This window comes from Oryctolagus cuniculus, chromosome 1 (genome assembly GCF_964237555.1).
Source record: "Oryctolagus cuniculus chromosome 1, mOryCun1.1, whole genome shotgun sequence".
Taxonomy (NCBI): Eukaryota; Metazoa; Chordata; class Mammalia; order Lagomorpha; family Leporidae; genus Oryctolagus; species Oryctolagus cuniculus.
The window spans coordinates 51,748,732-51,766,609 of record NC_091432.1 but is presented as its reverse complement, the minus strand read 5'-3'; the positions used below and the strand labels follow the sequence as shown (position 1 = coordinate 51,766,609).

Below are 17,878 nucleotides of genomic sequence, written 5' to 3'. Positions count from 1 at the left end.
GTCCAGAAAAAAAAAAAAAAAAAAAAAAAAGAAAAGAAAATCAACACAACAGAGGTTTAGACAACTGGAGTTAAAGGAGACAACATGTAAAATTTAAAACTAAGCCTTGAATCAAAATGTAATTCAAGAGAATGCTTATACTAAAACCTGTGCACAACCTGCCATGAAGATCTACTATGTAGCAGTATCTTTTTCTTTCTTTATAATAAATTTCCTCACCTAGAGTAGCTAACTCTAATGTGCAGTTCTGCAAAGTATCACTGGTTTGGTTCACAACAAGAACATCCAGGACAATATCATACTGGTTGACATGAACATAAGCTTCTGCATATACAGGATCTGAGAAACCTGTCAACTGTGTGACCTGCAATAAAAAAATAAAGGTATAATCAAAGGAATGACAATTTAACCAAACACATCCTCACCAAATGATTACGTCTGGTAAATAATTAATAGCAGTGCTCAGATTAGAAAAGTCATTTTGAAACAGGCATGATAAAACTGTTCTATAATGTAGAAATGAAAATTTAAAGTAGGACATTAGATATAACAGGTCCTAGGTTTAAAAAACAGTATTCATACAATATAGAATTTTATTTTTTAATTTTATTTATTATTTTTATTTTTTGACAGGCAGAGTTAGACAGTGAGAGAAAGAGATAGAGAGAGAATTATAGACAGTGAGAGAGAGACAGAGAGAAAGGTCTTCCTTCCGTTGGTTCACTCCCTTTAATGGCTGCTACGGCCGGCGGGCTGCGCCGATCTGAAGCCGGGAGCTAGGTGCTTCTGCTGGTCTCCCACGTGGGTGCAGGGCCCAACCACTTGGGCCATCCTCCACTGCCCTCCTGGGCCACAGCAGAGAGCTGGACTGGAAGAGGAACAACCAGGACAGAAGCCGACGCCCCGACCGGGACTAGAACCCGGTGTGCCGGCTCCACAGGTGGAGGATTAGCCTAGTCAGCCATGGCACCGGCCACAATATAGAATTTAATTTAAAAATGATATTCAGGGGCCGGCACTGTGGCACAGATTAATTCTCTGCCTGCAGTACCAGCATCCCATATGGATGCTGGTTCTAGTCCCAGCTGCTCTTCTTCCAATCCAGCTCTCTGCTACGGCCTGGGAAAGCAGTAGATGGCCCAAGTGCTTGGGTCCCTGCACCTGTGTGAGAGACCCAAAAGAAGCTCCTGGCTCCTGGCTTTGGATTGGCCCTGCTCCAGCCGTTGCAGCCATTTGGGGAGTGAAACAGCAGATGAAAGAGACTTTTTTCTCTGCCTCTCCCTCTCAATGTCTGTAACTCTACCTATCAAATAAATAAAATCTTTTTAAAAAAATGATATTCAGGCAGCTTTTGGCTTTTAAGTTGATTAACTTAGTATAAGGTATATGTGCTGTTTTTAAGCTGAGTAGTTCAGTGGTAGGCAGACATTAAACATGTTTAGTAAACACATTTAAACATTGTTCCAACTTAGGAACTGAATACATTTGTACATATTTTTAGTTAAATCCCTAGTCACTCTCTGAAACTCAGGAATCAAAATTAAAATAATATGGTAGTCTTTGCTATCCAAGCTCAGGAAACAAACAGATCATATAGCAAGAAATGCTTTTATGACGCCACGAAGACCGAATGCTTCCTACCCTCCTCCAAATTAAAAAACACTCAAGTACAGCACTTTAAAAATGTAATATTGTCACAGGTAACAAAACAAATAACCACCAGATTAAATGGACAACATCAAAATTAAAATATTTTGTGCATCAAAGGATTTTTTTTTTTTTTTTTTTTGACAGGCAGAGTGGACAGTGAGAGAGAGAGACAGAGAGAGAAAGGTCTTCCTTTGCCGTTGGTTCACCCTCCAATGGCCGCCGCTGCAGCCGGCGCACCGCGCTGATCCGATGGCAGGAGCCAGGATCCAGGTGCTTTTCCTGGTCTCCCATGGGGTGCAGGGCCCAAGCACCTGGGCCATCCTCCACTGCACTCCCTGGCCATAGCAGAGAGCTGGCCTGGAAGAGGGACAACCGGGACAGAATCCGGCGCCCCAACCGGGACTAGAACCCGGTGTGCCGGCGCCGCAAGGTGGAGGATTAGCCTATTGAGCCACGGCGCCGGCTTGCATCAAAGGATTTTAACAAATGAAAATCCACAGAATGGGAGAAAATATTTGTAAATCATGTATTTAATAAAGAACACAGGCAGATAACCAAAAGCACATAAAAAGTCTCTAACACTAATAATTAGAGAAATGCAAATCAAAATCATTATAATATTTCATACTCAAGGGTAGTTGCTGTAAAAAAAATAGAAAATAATAATTGTTAAAAGATGTAGAGAAATTAGAACCCTTGAACAGTGCTAGTGAGAATGTAACACAGTGCAACTACCTTGAAAAACAATAAGGTAGTTCCACAAAAAACTTAAAAGTATAATTGCCATAAGATCTACCAATTCTACTTCTGGATATATATATATATACATATATATATATACACATACACACACATACTCAAAATAACCAAAAGCAAGGACTCCCAGGAGATATTTGTACATCTATGGTCACAGCATTACTTATAATAGCTGAAATATGGAAGCAACCCACACGTCCAGGAATAAATGGATAAACATAATGTGGGATATACTTACAATGGAATATTATTCAGCTTTAAAAAGGAAGGCAATTCTAATATAAGCTACAATATAGATAAACCCTGACAACATTATGCTAAATGAAACAAAGCCAACCACAAAAGGACAAACATTGATGCTACTTATGTAAGATGTTCAGAGTAGTCAAAATCACTGAGACAGGATAGAATTAAAAGGGAGAGAATGATCCTGCGGGGGAAGCAGGACACACAGCAGACTCATAGAATGGCAAATGCCCAAAACAGCACTCCTGCCTCAGAATCAACCCTTGGGACATTTGGATCTGGCTAAAAGGTCCATGAGAGTCTCACAGGCATGGGAAGCCATGACACAGTGGCAAAAAATGATCTAAATGAAAGATCCTGGTGAACAAGACCCCAGCAGAAGGAACAGGCCATCAAGGAGGGAGGTGCCTTTCTCTGAAGGGAGGAAGGATCCCCCACTGTGATATGGCCTTGACTAAACAAGTTCAGAGCTGGTGAACTCAAGGGGCTTCCATAGCTGAGACAGCTCATAGCAAGAGTTTCGGGTGATTGCTGATGTCATTAATAAGAGTGCCAATTGTTAAATCAACAACGGGAGTCACTGAGTACAGGCTCCCCATGTAGGATCTCTGTCCTTAATGTGTTTTACTATGAAACTTAAAAACAACACTACTAGTCGAACAATGCCCTATACCTTGTGCGGTTGTGTGAGCGCAGCCTGTTGAAATCCTTGCTTAGTGTATACTAAGTTGATCTTCTGTATATGAAAGTAATTGAAAATGAAACTCGATGAAGGGCAGGATGGGAGAGGGAGTGGGAGATGGGAGGGCCGCGGGAGGGAGCGAGGTTGCAGTGGGGAGCCACAACAATACAAAAGTTGCTCTTTGTAAATTCACATTTATTAAATGAAAAAAAAAAAAAAACATGAATTTTTCTGCATGACTTATTGATAACATTTTTTTTTAAATTTTTTGACAGGCAGAGTGGACAGTGAGAGAGAGACAGAGAGAAAGGTCTTCCTTTTTGCTGTTGGTTCGTTCACCCTCCAATGGCCGCCATGGCCGGCACGCTGCGGCCGGTGCACCGCGCTGATCCGATGGCAGGAGCCAGGTACTTATCCTGGTCTCCCATGGGGTGCAGGGCCCAAGCACTTGGGCCATCCTCCACTGCACTCCCTGGCAGCTGAGTAAGATACTCCAGTGATCATCTCTCCACAGAGGTACCTGTTTGAACAGCCATTCATGCACAGCAGAGAGCTGGCCTGGAAGAGGGGCAACTGGGACAGAATCCGGCGCCCTGACCGGGACTAGAACCCTGTGTGCCGGCGCCGCAAGGCAGAGGATTAGCCTAGTGAGTCGCGGTGCCGGCCACTGATAACATTTTAATTGGTAGTTCTATCTGTCACTTCACAGTTGAGAAAATATAGAATTTGTAGATTAATATTTTCTTAGCATTATTGGATCCTAAAATGTTGAAATTTTCAAAATGTCTTCTTACTATTTGTAAATGACATTCACTCTGTTTACTGGCTAAAATGTTGTCTATATTCATATCTTTTTTTTTTTTTTTGACAGGCAGAGTGGACAGTGGGAGAGAGAGACAGAGAGAAAGGTCTTCCTTTTGCTGTTGGTTCACCCTCCAATGGCTGCCGCAGCCGGCACACCGCACTGATCCGATGGCAGGAGCCAGGTGCTTATCCTGGTCTCCCATGGGGTGCAGGGCCCAAACACTTGGGCCATCCTCCACTGCACTCCCTGGCCACAGCAGAGAGCTGGCCTGGAAGAGGGGCAACCGGGACAGAATCCAGCACCCTGACCGGGACTAGAACCTGGTGTGCCGGCGCTGCAAGGTGGAGGATTAGCCTAGTGAGCCGCGGCGCCGGCCTATGTTCATATCTTACTAACCTGATTTTTCCAATAAAATTATATATATATTTAATTTTCAAAAAAAAAATCACCTAGACAGGAAGCAGAATGGTAACTGTCAAGTGATGGGGGAAGTAGGAATCAGTTGTTACTGTCTAATGGATATTGAGTTTCAGTTTTACAAGATGAAAACAGTGTTGAAATGGTTGTACAATAATGTGAATTCAATGAATGCCAAAATCCACACATTAATAATCCATTAAAATGGTAAATTTTGTTATCTAATTTCTACAATTCAAAAATTAATATATGTAAGATTGTTTATATCAATTCCTAATTTTAAGGAAGAAAACATGTTTTAGTAGTTGTAATTGTTCTACTGACTTTATTCTGAACAACAAAATCAAACTGAGACTATTCACTCATTTAAAGGAGAAGCAGTTAAACTATGCATTGAGTCCTAAATTTATGTTTAAAAGAGTCGAATTGACTTCCTAAGAAAATCTTGTAAAGAACTCAATATATTAAGAAAATAACAGTGGAGCTGCTCTATTTAAAGCAGAAGGGGACAGGAGAAGCTCAGGTCAACAAAGAAGCCAGAACCCTGTCCGTTGATTTTCCCTTGATTAGCTTATGATTCACACAACACAACTAGTTCAAGTTATAATATTATCTAATGGGCTTATAGTACTGTAATAAATATTTCATCAACTTCTGAGTTTCAATTGATATTTAATGGCCCTATCAATTATAGAGACTTGACAAAAACTGATGCTGTATATAAACTAGCTCATTTTTCTTTTAGAAAACAGCAGGACCAGCAACTTCCTGATTACTACTTTCTTAAGTAGTCAATTTAATTAATTTACAGTGTATATGGTATTCTGTTACCTTGTTAAGCTTAGATGCTAGGGGATCTGCTGCCTCTTTCCTCTGTGTGTTACCCATTGCTGCCAGCAGACTCAGCTGGAACTGATCTTCCTTGCAGTTCATTTCATTTTTTGCAGTTAGTTGCATGAAGGAAATGGGGTCATCAGGCTGTACTGTCACATTCCTCTTTTCAGATTCTTTCTGTGTTGGGAATACAACATTTACTAAACCTTTAATAGTGACAACCCTCACATATGAGGACTAAAAAATGAACAAAATTTTAAAAACTGAACCATAAAGCTTTTTTTATGGCTTTACCATATACATCTTACCTTTTGGGATAACTTCTCTTCTTCAAGTTTAGCAGATAACATATGAGAAAGGGACTGTCTGCATTCCTTATTGAAAATGTCATTCATTAAAGGTGAACATTCAGATAAAACCTTGAGGCACAGGGAAATTCGGTCTACATCATCATCAGTAATTGGCTTCTTAGGGAGAGAGGATTTTCCCAAATGAAGGATTGTAGCCATGAGCAACATAGCCTCCGCAACAAAAGACTAGAAAATGAGAAAAATGGTTATTGTGTCATGATTCTCCAACTGCAATAATGTCACTTTATTATAACTCACAACTCAAGAACTAAAATTAACTTTTCATTTCAACTGAACAAGACAGCAAATCCTTTAGATGTTATCTTCATAGTTACCTTTTTTGTACTATTCTCCTTCCTTTTTATTCTAACTACCACTTTCTAAGGCTTCAATTAACCCTCAACTGAAAGAGCAATTGCTTTCTACTGGTTTTCCCTTGCTCTAGTTTTTCCCTCTAACTACCCCACATGATGATGCCATCTTTTTTATCTTATACATAGAAAAAAAAAATGATACATTTCACCAATTTTTTTTTTTTTTTTTTTTTTTTGACAGGCAGAGTGGACAATGAGAGAAACAGACAGAGAGAAAGGTCTTCCTTTGCCGTTGGTTCACCCTCCAATGGCCGCTGCGGCCGGCACACCGTGCTGATCCGACGGCCGGAGCCAGGTACTTATCCTGGTCTCCCATGGGGTGCAGGGCCCAAGCACTTGGGCCATCCTCCACTGCACTCCCTGGCCACAGCAGAGAGCTGGCCTGGAAGAGGGGCAACCGGGACAGAATCCGGCGCCCCAACCGGGACTAGAACCCGGTGTGCCAGCGCCGCAAGGTGGAGGATTAGCCTAGTGAGCCGCAGCGCCGGCCACATTTCACCAATTGTTAACATTTTGCCACATTTGCTCTTTAATGCCCTATTCACTTATTAAATTTTTTGCTAAATATATGAAAATAATATTCTTCATCTGGCCCAGTCCTGGTAGTTGGAGCCACTTGGGAGAGAACCAGCAAACACAAGAGCTCTTTCTCTGTCTCTCCCTAACTCTGCTTAAAAAAAAAAATGAGAAGCTTGTGGAAAATGGAATAAAATAATTTTAAAATCCATGCAAATTTTTCATAATACATATTTTCCACAAACTTTTTGAAGTACCCTCATGTAATATTGTAAATGAGTACACAGAATGGTCAGAAGGCATCATGAATGTATGAACTGTAGACAGGAATAATTTAAAAGATACTTTTGGATAAAACAATGAATGAGTGGATGAAGACGTTAGAGAGAAAGGCATTTCCTTCACTGGTCCCTGATTAATCCCAGCAAATAGAACTGATTTCATAAGCCCTTACTTTTCCTTCCACGGACTATCATATGATATTATTATTATGTAACTTTGTAAATTTTATGGTTAACATATATTACTGTGTCCACCTCCCCTATTAAACTATGCACTCTTTCATAATATGAACTATATCATTAACTTATGGACCTCTCACTGTCTAGAGTACAACAATGGGTGCTTGATATTCAGTTGCTGGGTAAATGCACGATAAATGAACTTACATTTTGCTTTTTCTTCTCTTGAACCAAAGCTACATAGCGCAAGGCAATCTTGGTCAGAGTTGTGGCAAGGGAGGCAGCAACAAAAAAATCTCCATCCAAAAGGAATCCTCTTAGGGGAGGTCTGTAAAGAGATACAAAAAACAAAAACAAAACAAAACCCACCAAACTTTGAAGCACCATGCAGCTTCTGTAAAAATTATTCAAGTAAGCCAGTCTCATCACCCTTCAGTGAGAAGGACCTCAATTAGCTCCTTCTATAAGAGCGCTCAGAGGCCGGCGCCACGGCTCACTAGGCTAATCCTCCGCCTAGCGGCGCCGGCACACCGGGTTCTAGTCCCGGTTGGGGCGCCGGATTCTGTCCCGGTTGCCCCTCTTCCAGGCCAACTCTCTGCTGTGGCCAGGGAGTGCAGTGGAGGATGGCCCAGGTGCTTGGGCCCTGCACCCCATGGGAGACCAGGAGAAGCACCTGGCTCCTGCCATCGGATCAGCGCGATGCGCCGGCCGCAACACGCCAGCTGCGGCGGCCATTGGAGGGTGAACCAACGGCAAAGGAAGACCTTTCTCTCTGTCTCTCTCTCTCACTGTCCACTCTGCCTGTCAAAAAATTAAAAAAAAGAAAAGAAAAAAAAAAAGGTTAAAAAAAAAAAAAGAAGAAAAAGAGTGCTCAGAAAGAAAAAAAAAATACATGACTTTAGTAGATACTGGAGGCAGCAGCAGGTGATTGCTCAAGTAACTGGGTCCCTGCCAAATATGTGGAAGACCTGGGCCAGCGCCGCGGCTCACTAGGCTAATCCTCTGCCTTGCAGCGCTGGCACACCAGGTTCTAGTCCCGGTCGGGGCGCCGGATTCTGTCCCGGTTGCCCCTCTTCCAGGCCAGCTCTCTGCTGTGGCCAGGGAGTGCAGTGGAGGATGGCCCAAGTGTTTGGGCCCTGCACCCCATGGGAGACCAGGATAAGTACCTGGCTCCTGCCATTGGATCAGCGCAGTGCGCCGGCCGCAGCGTGCTGGCCGTGGCGGCCATTGGAGGGTGAACCAACAGCAAAAGGAAGACCTTTCTCTCTGTCTCTCTCTCACTGTCCACTCTGCCTGACTCTGCCTGTCAAAACACACACACACACACACACACACACAAATATGTGGAAGACCTGGATTGAGTTCTGGTTTCCAGCTTCTGCTTGGTTCAGCCCCAGCTATTGTAAGCATTTGGAGAACGAAGAGCAGAGAGATGCTCTTTCTTTTCTCAACTAAGTAAGTAAGGGACCAATATTGTAGCGTAGCAGGTTAAGCTGTTGCCTGCATCCCATATGAGCACCAGTTTGTGTCCTGGCTGCCCTTCTGCTGATCCAGTTCTCTGTTAACATGGCTAGGAAAGCAGCAGAAGATGGCTTGAGTGCTTGGGCCTTCATCACCCACATGCGAGACCCAGATGAAACTCTTGGCTCCTGGCTTTCGCCTGGTTGGGCCAGGTCATTGCAGCCATTTGGGGAGTGAACCAGTAGATGAAAGACTTCTCTTGGAGCAGGCACTCTGGTGTAGTGGGTACCTGCAGCACCAGATCCCATGTGGGCACTGGTTAGAGCCCTAGTTGCTCTACAGCCAATCCAGCTCCCTGCTGCTGAGTTTGGGAAAGCAGCAGCAGATGGCCCAAATCCTTGGGCCCCTGCACCTACTTGGGAGACCTCAAGGAAGCGCCTGGCTCCTGGCTTCAACCTGGCTCAGCCCCAGCCATTATGGTCATTTGGGAGTGAACTTGCAGGTGGAAGACCTCTCTGTCTCTGCCTCTCCCTCTCTGTAACTCTGACTTTCTTTTTTTTTTTTTTTTTGACAGGCAGAGTGGACAGTGAGAGAGAGAGACAGAGAGAAAGGTCTTCCTTTGCCGTTGGTTCACCCTCCAATGGCTGCCGCGGCCGGCGCGCTGCGGCCGGCGCACCGCGCTGATCCGATGGCAGGAGCCAGGAGCCAGGTGCTTTTCCTGGTCTCCCATGGGGTGCAGGGCCCAAGCACCTGGGCCATCCTCCACTGCACTCCCTGGCCACAGCAGAGGGCTGGCCTGGAAGAGGGGCAACCGGGACAGAATCCGGCGCCCCGACCGGGACTAGAACCCGGTGTGCCGGCGCCGCTAGGCGGAGGATTAGCCTAGTGAGCCGCGGCGCCGGCTGTAACTCTGACTTTCAAATAAAATAAATAAATCTTTAAAAAAAAAAAAAAAAAAGGAGTTCTCTGTCTCTCCCCTCTCTATAACTCTTTCAAATAAAATAAATAAATCTCCCCCCCCACCAAAGAAACCTTTTATTTAAGGAAGTATAAATTTCATAAGTACAACTTTAGGAATATAGTGATTCTTCCCACCAAACCCGCCCTTTTACCCCCATTCCCACTCCACCTCCTCCTCGTTTTCCCAGTCCCATTCTCCATTAGGATTCATTTTCAATTAACTTTATACACAGAAGGCCAACTCTATACTAAGTAAAGATTTCAACAATTTGCACACACACACACACAAACACAAACTGTTTGAGAACAAATTTTACAGTTAATTCTCATAATACAACTCATTGGAGACAGAGGTCCTACATGGGGAGTTAGTGCACAGTGACTCCTGTTAATTTAACAACTAACACTCTTATTTTATTTATGATGTCAGTGATCACTCGAGGCTCTTGACATGAGTTGCCTAGGCTATGGAAGCCTTTTGAATCCACAATCTCTGTCAATATTTAGACAAGGGCATAAACAAAGTGGAAGCTCTCTCCTCCCTTCAGAGATTAAACAACAACAAAAAAGGATTTCTCTGTCTCTCCATTACTCAGCCTTTCAAATAAATAAAATTTTAAATAAATAAATTTTTAAAAGGGGTGGGTATTTGGTCTAGTAGTTAAAACACCAAAATCCCATATCAGAGCGTTTGAGTCCTGGCTCCGTTCTCCATTCCAACTTCCTAGTACTGTAGATCCTGGGAGGTAGCAGGTGATGGCTGAAGCATCTGAGTCCTGGCCACCCAAACTAGAGACCTAGATTTAGCTGGCTTTAGTCTGGCTCAGCCCCAGCCTTGTGGGTACTTAGGGAGTGAAGCACTAGGTTGGAGCTCTTTTTTGGCTTATAAAATAAAAAATTAAAAAAAAAATTAAAGATAAAAGTAAAAAATATCACCTTTATTAAAATATAAATAAAACTTATCTTCCAATGATGCAAGAGCCAAAATTAAGCTAAAGAGCTACATTCAAATCCTGGTATATTTGTTTGTTTATTGGGTAAATTACAAATGTCTCTAAGTCTCAAATTCCTCTTCTGGAAAATAGAGGTAATATACCTTATCTCAAAGAACTGTTGCTTTCTTTACCATAAAAATGGGGAGCAAAATAAAGGAGAAAATATCAAACTTTTACTCCATTAATTAGAACTAGAAAAAACTTTCTAGGTACTAAATAGCAACAAAACTCAAATGTCATCAAAGCGATCTCATGGCATTTCATGTGAGCAAAATAATTTTATGTCAACAGAAAACAATTATTTCAATGAAAACAGTTGGAAGGAACAAACCATTAACATAATTCCTAGGAAAAATACTTAAACATCTTCCTTTCAAATACCTTAAATGGCAAAGATTTTCATTTTGATCACAAAAGCAAAGTAATGCATGAAAAAAAATGTAACTGCTTTTTATATAAGAGTAATAATAAAAGCACAGCTGGTAGTTCATAAGTGTTGTGAATTACCTGTCTTCCTCTTTCTTGGCAGGTCTAGAACTGCTAAGAGCACTCTGAGTTGCATAGGTACCCATTTCAGTAACCAGTTTCTGAACTGGCCCCACAGTTACTTCTTCTTCAGGTTTTAATTCACCAGCCTCTTTCTTTATTTCTGACTCTACAATTGGGATCTAAAAGTCAATTGAAAATATAAATTTAGTAATAATATTAAAAGCAAGCAAAATTACATATATATATTTTACCATTTCTATAAAGAAGGTACTTTCTCAATGGGATTTTTGGAACCTGGAGCTCTGCTTCCAATTTCCTTTACTTCCTAGGACAATGTTTTGGAAGCAACAGAGACTAAGAACAGAGTTTGATGTTCCTAGGTTGGAATTCTCACTCTGTCACTTACTAGTTGTATAGTTCTGGGTAAGTCAATTCAATCACTTCGACTCTCAATTTCTTACCCTGATAAATGAAAATCTCACTTCTTTTCACACAAATTACTTAACAGAAAAATACATATGACAGTGTCAAATGCAAAGCAGATGGCTCACTAAACCTATTCCTCTTCTCTTCCTGTTCTCTTGAAATATTAAACAAAACAGCACGCATCCTTTTAAAGTGAAATAAATCTTAACTTGTATAGAACTTCACCAACTACGTTTTCTTTTTTATATTTGTAAATGTTTATTTCTTTATTTTTATTTCTTTTGAAGACAGACAGAGACACACACACATAGAGAGAGTGAGAGAGTGGGTGAGAGAGAGAGTGTGAGATAAAGAGCTCACTGGTTCACTCCTCAAATGCTCACAAAAGTCAGGGCTGGGCCAGGCTAAAACCAGGAATCTGGAACTCCATCTGAGTCTCCCACGTGGGTGGCAGGGACCCAAGTAATTCAGTCATCATTTGTTGCCTCCCAGGATACAATGGCAGAAAGCTGGATTAAAAGTGGAGGTGCTGGGTCTCAAACTGGCACTCTGATATAAGGGATTACCAAGTAGTGGCTTAACCTGCTGTGCCACAATGCCCACCCCAAGAACGCCTTTTAAATTAATGACTACTATGTATTCTTTGTTACCAGTCTATTAAGGAACTCTAAAACTTTAATCATTATCTATGTGAATCCCTTTATTTATAGATGAAAAAAGTGATGACTGGGGCAGGTGTCTGTCCTAGCAATTAAGCCATCCCTATCCCACACTGTGCTTCCAGGGTTCATCACCCAGCTTGGGATCCTGATCCCAGGCTTCTTGTTAATGACACTTGGAGCCAGCAGTGATGGATCAAGCATTTAGTTTCCAGTTACCCTTATGGAAGACGGGGATCAACGTTCCAGCTTCAGCCTGGCTCAGCCCTGGCGGCTGCAGGCACTGAGAGAGTGAACCAGTGGATGGGAACTCTCTCTCTTTTATCTTCTCTCTGCCTCTTAAATAAACAAATAATTTAAAAAATTTAAAACAAAACAAAACTATGCCTAGTTCAGTTAAAAAAAATTAATTTGTTGCTGGTGCTGTGGCATAGTAGGTTAAGCTTCTGCCTGTGGTGCTGGCATCCCATATGAGCGCTAATTCGTGTCCTGGCTATTCCACTTCTGATCTGGCTCTCTGCTAATGGCCTGGAAAAGCAGCAGAGGACAGACCAAGTGCTTGGGCCTCTGTACCTGAAGAAGCTCCTGGTTACAGGTTACAGGCTTCAGATCGGCCCAGCTCCAGCTGCTGTGGCCATTTGGGGAGTGAACCAGTGGATGGAAGACCGTTCTGTTTCCTCCCTCCCCTACTCTGTGACGCTATCTCTGAAATAAATAAATCTTTTTATAAAAGAAACTTAAATTCAAGGTCTCAGAACTAATTATTGGCAGAACCAAGACTAGAACTCATGTTTCCTACATGCAGTACGCTGTTCTTTCTATTCTATCATGGGTCATTTGGTATACCACTAATAGCAGTAAAGCTACTAGTTTCAGTACATAAATATCCTAAAGTCAGCCTTTTCCTAAGAAATTTCTTGTTTCAGAACTATTAGGCTAAAATTTTATAAGCCTTATTCTTTTAAAGCACAAAACATTTTGTTCAAATAAAATCTTACCCAGAAGGCTAAAGAATAAAAGAGAAAAGCTTTATGGCTAAATGTGGGGAGAAAGAGCTCTCCTAATTTTCCGCAGGCCCTAAGGCTTATTTATTGGGGTAATTAAAATACATTTTTTCAGTGTTCTTTAGTTCAGATACTAATAAATAAAAACACAAGAGCAAATTTTCACATAAGGATCAAATTTTGAAAAGGAAATTCATATGAAGTAGGAGTCATTAAAATAAAACATACCTCCCCAAGCGACCGGCGGACCTCAGTCATCACACTCTGAATGTCTTCCTTGGTACTACAGTATTCTCCCAGGATCCACAATGCTCCTCGGTAAATCCTGGGTCAAGAATACAAGCTCTGAAACATGGACCTGGCAAACACATCTTTTTCGGGCAAACTATCCATTGCAACGCATAGAGTTACTTACTAGAATTCTATTGAATATCTTTGCTTTTATTCTAAAACAGGAGGAACATCTGACTCATGAAATCGTTTCGTCTGGCTTTGTTAAGGCAACCACAGGTCAGACTTGAAATTCAATAAATCTATGGCAGGCTAATTTTTAAGTTGATAATTTTGTATAGCCTGTGGATGATGTAATAAATATCCAAATGGTCCTAGGCAGAAAAAAGGTTCCCCTCCCCTGCTCTAAAATCTCCAACAAGCTCCTGATCCACCCTCACTTTTAGAGGATGGTGTTCTTGCTTCCTTGGCAAACACATCTGGAAGCAGAGATCTTTCTTTTGAATTTAAGCTCAAGCAAGAAACCAAGGGCTGGCACTGTGACGTAGCGGGTTAAGCCACCTTCTGCAGCACCAGCATCCCATATAGGCGCTAGTTCAAGTCCTGGCTACTCCACTTCCAATCCAGCTCCCTGCTAATGCACCTGGTAAAGCAGCAGAACATGGCACAGGTGCTTGGGCCCCTGCACTCACATGGGAGACTGGACGGAGTTCCTGGCCTGGCTTTGGATCAGCCCCCACTTCAGTTGTTGTAGTCATTTGCAGAGTGAACTAGCAGATTTCCTTCTCTGTCTGTCTCTCCCTCTCTCTAACTCTGCCTTTCAAATAAAGAAAAACAATAAATCTTAAAAAAGAAACCAAGATTCTCCCATTCTAAAAGATTATAGATGAACATTTCAGAAAGAATGTAACATTGTTTTCATTCTCTCCAGAAATAATTTGGATTAAAAGCAAAATAATTGTTCCCATTTATCATTAAGAATATTCTAAAACTGGCAAACCTAGAAGTAAAAATAAAATACTAAAATGTTTCCCAGCAAAGCATTCATTTAGGACAAAGATATGATAAATTTGGCTTTATCATGTACGACTCTAGGAAATGTATTTTTTAAGCTTATTCTTTTTATTCATTAGAAAGGCAGAACAACAGAAAGAGAGAGAGAGAGAGAGACAGACAGACAGACAGAAAAAGTCTTCCATCTGCTGGTTCACTCCCCCAAAGATTACAACAATCAGGGCTGCGCCAGGCCACAGCCAACAGGCAGGCACTTAAAGGGGTTTCAGGTAGGTGGCAGGTGCCCAAGTACTTGAGCCCTCATCTGATGCCTCCAAGGCTGCACATCAGCAGGAAGCTGAATTGTAAATGGAGGTGGGATTTGATCCCAGGTACTATGATTAAGGATACAGGTATCACAAGTAGAGCTTAATCCACTTCGATACAATGCCTGTCCCAAAACATTCTTCATCACTTCCATAAATATCAACACAATTTCATATCATAAAAACATTTCTGCACTGGTTCCTTCCTTTCTACCTAAGCAGACCTGCTGCAAGTCTGTTTTAGTCTATCCATCAGATGCTTTTTAAGTTTTCTGATTCTTATTATATGTGAAAGGCAGACAGACAGCTGAATCAGAATCAGAGCAAGTGGGGCTGACCCAGCAGTCTGATAAGGGATGCCAGCGTAACAAACAGTGGCTTAATTCGTGGTACCATAATGCTGGCTCCACCCATCAGATGCTTTAGAGATAAAATTTGGATACAATATAGCACAGGGTATTCAAGGGAAACACAGGTTAGGTTATATGCTCAATCTCTCCCTTTAATAAATAATGAGGAAAATACAAATAAGGAAATCTAAAAGGTGATGCCTTTTCTTAATTACTTTGTTTCTTAATTACTTTGAGATTCATAAGGTCTTACAGGAGATAAAAAGGGTACTTCAAAAACCTCATGGGGTGGCTGGTATCATGGCATAGTGGTTAAGCTACTGCTTGCAAAGATGGCATCCCATACTGCAGCACAAGTTCAAATACTGGCTATTCCACTTTTGATCTAGCTCCCTACTGATATGCCTAGCAAAGCAGCAGATGGCAACTCAAGTTCTTGGGCTCTGCCACCCATGTGGAAGACCTGGATGGAATTTCAGGCTCCTGGGTTCGGCCTGGCCTAGCCCTGACGGTTGCAGCCATTTGGGGAGTGAAATCAAGATCTCTCTCTTTCTCTCTGCTTCTCCATCTCTATTTCATTCTGCCTTTTAAATAAATAAAAATAATCTTTAAAAAGTGAAGTAGTTATAAAAAAGTTCATGAAAATGTAACTTAAACTTATTTTGGTTCAAAAAAAGGTCTGAAATGCAAGTAAAGGAAGGGTCTTCAAAAGCTTAAAGAAAATGTATATTATGAAAAAATATGTATGGATTTCAAAAATTTCTTGCACCAAAATAAATATCACTTAATTTCACTTTTTCCATGGTGGAGGAACCTAACTAGATCATGGTGAAAACATTTCCTTTTGGGGCCGGCGCCATGGCACAGTAGGTTAATCCTCTGTCTGCGGCTCCGGCATCCCATATGGGTGCCAGTTCTAGTCCCGGCTGCTCCTCTTCCAGTCCAGTTCTCTGCTATGGCCTGGCAAAGCAGTAGAAGATGGCCCAACTCTTGGGCCACTGCACCCACAAGGGAGACCAGGAAGAAGTGCCTGGCTCCTGGCTTCGGATCGGCGCAGCTCCAGCCATTGCAGCCTTCTGGGGAGTGAACCAATGGAAGGAAGACCTTTCTCTCTGTCTCTCCCTCTCACTGTCTCTAACTCTAACTCTCAAATAAAAACAAATTAAAAAAATCTTTAAAAAAAAATTTCCCTTTATCCACAAACTATGGATTGACTGAGAGTAGAGGTGAAGTGATGTTTGTTGTCATGCTTAATTTGCCTTGACTCATATCTCTTCTCCAATCTATTTTCTAGCAAATAAACCTTTAAAGATAGAAACTGATAAAATGGTTAATTGACCCTACATCTAAATGTACTTTAAACTTACTTGACAGATTTAATAGCATGAAAAACTTCAAGCATTTTCTCCACAATAAGCATTCTCAGGTTATCAAATCGCTGAATGGCTTCACGAACAAACTCCAAGACATCAGCTGCTGCTGCTTCATTACTGTCACTAAGAAATTCCATTAACTAAAAAGGAAAAAGGGAAACAAGATTCAAAAACCATAATTTTCAGAAAGAAAATTATCTAAGGCAAGAGATAAATTAACAAAAATACAAAGAATATAATTACTAATAAATTTCAAATACATACCAAATATAAAACAAGAGACAAGAACTACTACATAGGGGTCAGCACTGTGGGCATAGCAAGTTAAGTGGCTGCCTACAGCTCCAGCATCCCATATGGGCCCAGTTAGAGTCCCAGCTGTTCCACCTCCCATCCAGCTCACTGCTGATGCTCCTGGAAAAGCAGCGGAGGATGGCCCACGTGCTTGGACCCTTGCACCCATGTGGGAAACCTGGAGGAATTCTAGCCATTTGGGGAGTGAACTAGCAGAAGGAAGATCTCTATTTCTCCTTTTCTCTCCCTCTAACTCTGCCTTTCAAATGAATAAAATAAATCTTAAAAAAAGAGTATTATATAATCAAAGCCACATGGCATTTTTTAAAAAGATTTATTTATTTACTTGAAAGGCAGAATTACAGAGAGAGAGAAGGAGAAGCAGAGAGAGAGAGAGAGAGAGAGAGCGCGAGTGAGCGAGCTGGTTCACTCCCCATCTGGCCACAATGGCCAGAGCTGCACCGATCTGTAGCCAGGAGCCAGGAGCTTCCTCCAGGTCTCCCATGCAAGTGCAGAGGCCCATGCACTTGGGCCATCTTCCACTGCTTTCCCAGGCCATAGCAGAGAGTTGGATCAGAAGTGAAGTAGCTGGGTCTTGAACTGGTGACCACATGGGATGCCGGCACTGCAGGAGGCGATTTTATCTGCTATGCCAGAGCGCCGGCTCCCAGCTTTCTGTTTTATGTGCAGCCAAGTTTATTATAAAACTCATTTTTTAAAGATTAATTTAATATTATTTTAAAAGATTTTTATTTAATTATTTGAGAGGTAGAGTTACAGATAGAGAGAGAGAGAGATCAGAGAATGGTCTTTCATCCACTGGTTCACTCCCCAAATGGCCGTAATGGCTGGAGAGGGGCCAATCCGAAGCCAGAAACCAGGAGCTTTTTCTGGGTCCCTCACGAAGGTACAGGGGCTCAAGCACTTGGCCCATCTTTCACTGGTTTCCCAGGGCATAAGCAGAGAGCTGGATGAGACCCTGAAGAAGCTCCTGGCTCCTGGCTCCAGAGCGTAGCTCTGACTGTTGCAGCCAACTAGGGAGTGAACCAGTGGATGGAAGACCTCTCTCTTTCTCTGCCTCTCCTTCTCTATCTCTGACTTTCAAATAAATAAATAAATAAATCTTTAAAAAAAAAAAAAAAAAGAGGAGCAGTCAGGACACGAACTGGCACCTATATGGGATGGCAGTGCCTCAGGCAGAGGCTTAGCCTACTACACCACAGCAC

At 41.9% G+C, this 17,878-nt stretch overlaps 1 protein-coding gene across 2 annotated transcripts in view; it reads right to left on the bottom strand.

Moving 5' to 3' along the window:
- COPB1 (COPI coat complex subunit beta 1) overlaps window positions 1-17,878 on the bottom strand; it is a 49,823-nt gene that overhangs the window by 8,728 nt on the left and 23,217 nt on the right. For both annotated transcript variants that reach the window (XM_008266482.4, XM_002708825.5), the window contains exons 11-17: window positions 16,353-16,498; window positions 13,314-13,410; window positions 11,015-11,175; window positions 7,299-7,419; window positions 5,699-5,926; window positions 5,388-5,567; window positions 220-364 (exon numbers count right to left, since the gene is read on the bottom strand). In XM_008266482.4, coding sequence (XP_008264704.1) covers window positions 220-364; window positions 5,388-5,567; window positions 5,699-5,926; window positions 7,299-7,419; window positions 11,015-11,175; window positions 13,314-13,410; window positions 16,353-16,498 — 1,078 coding nt within the window. The remainder of the gene's footprint in view (window positions 1-219; window positions 365-5,387; window positions 5,568-5,698; window positions 5,927-7,298; window positions 7,420-11,014; window positions 11,176-13,313; window positions 13,411-16,352; window positions 16,499-17,878) is intronic.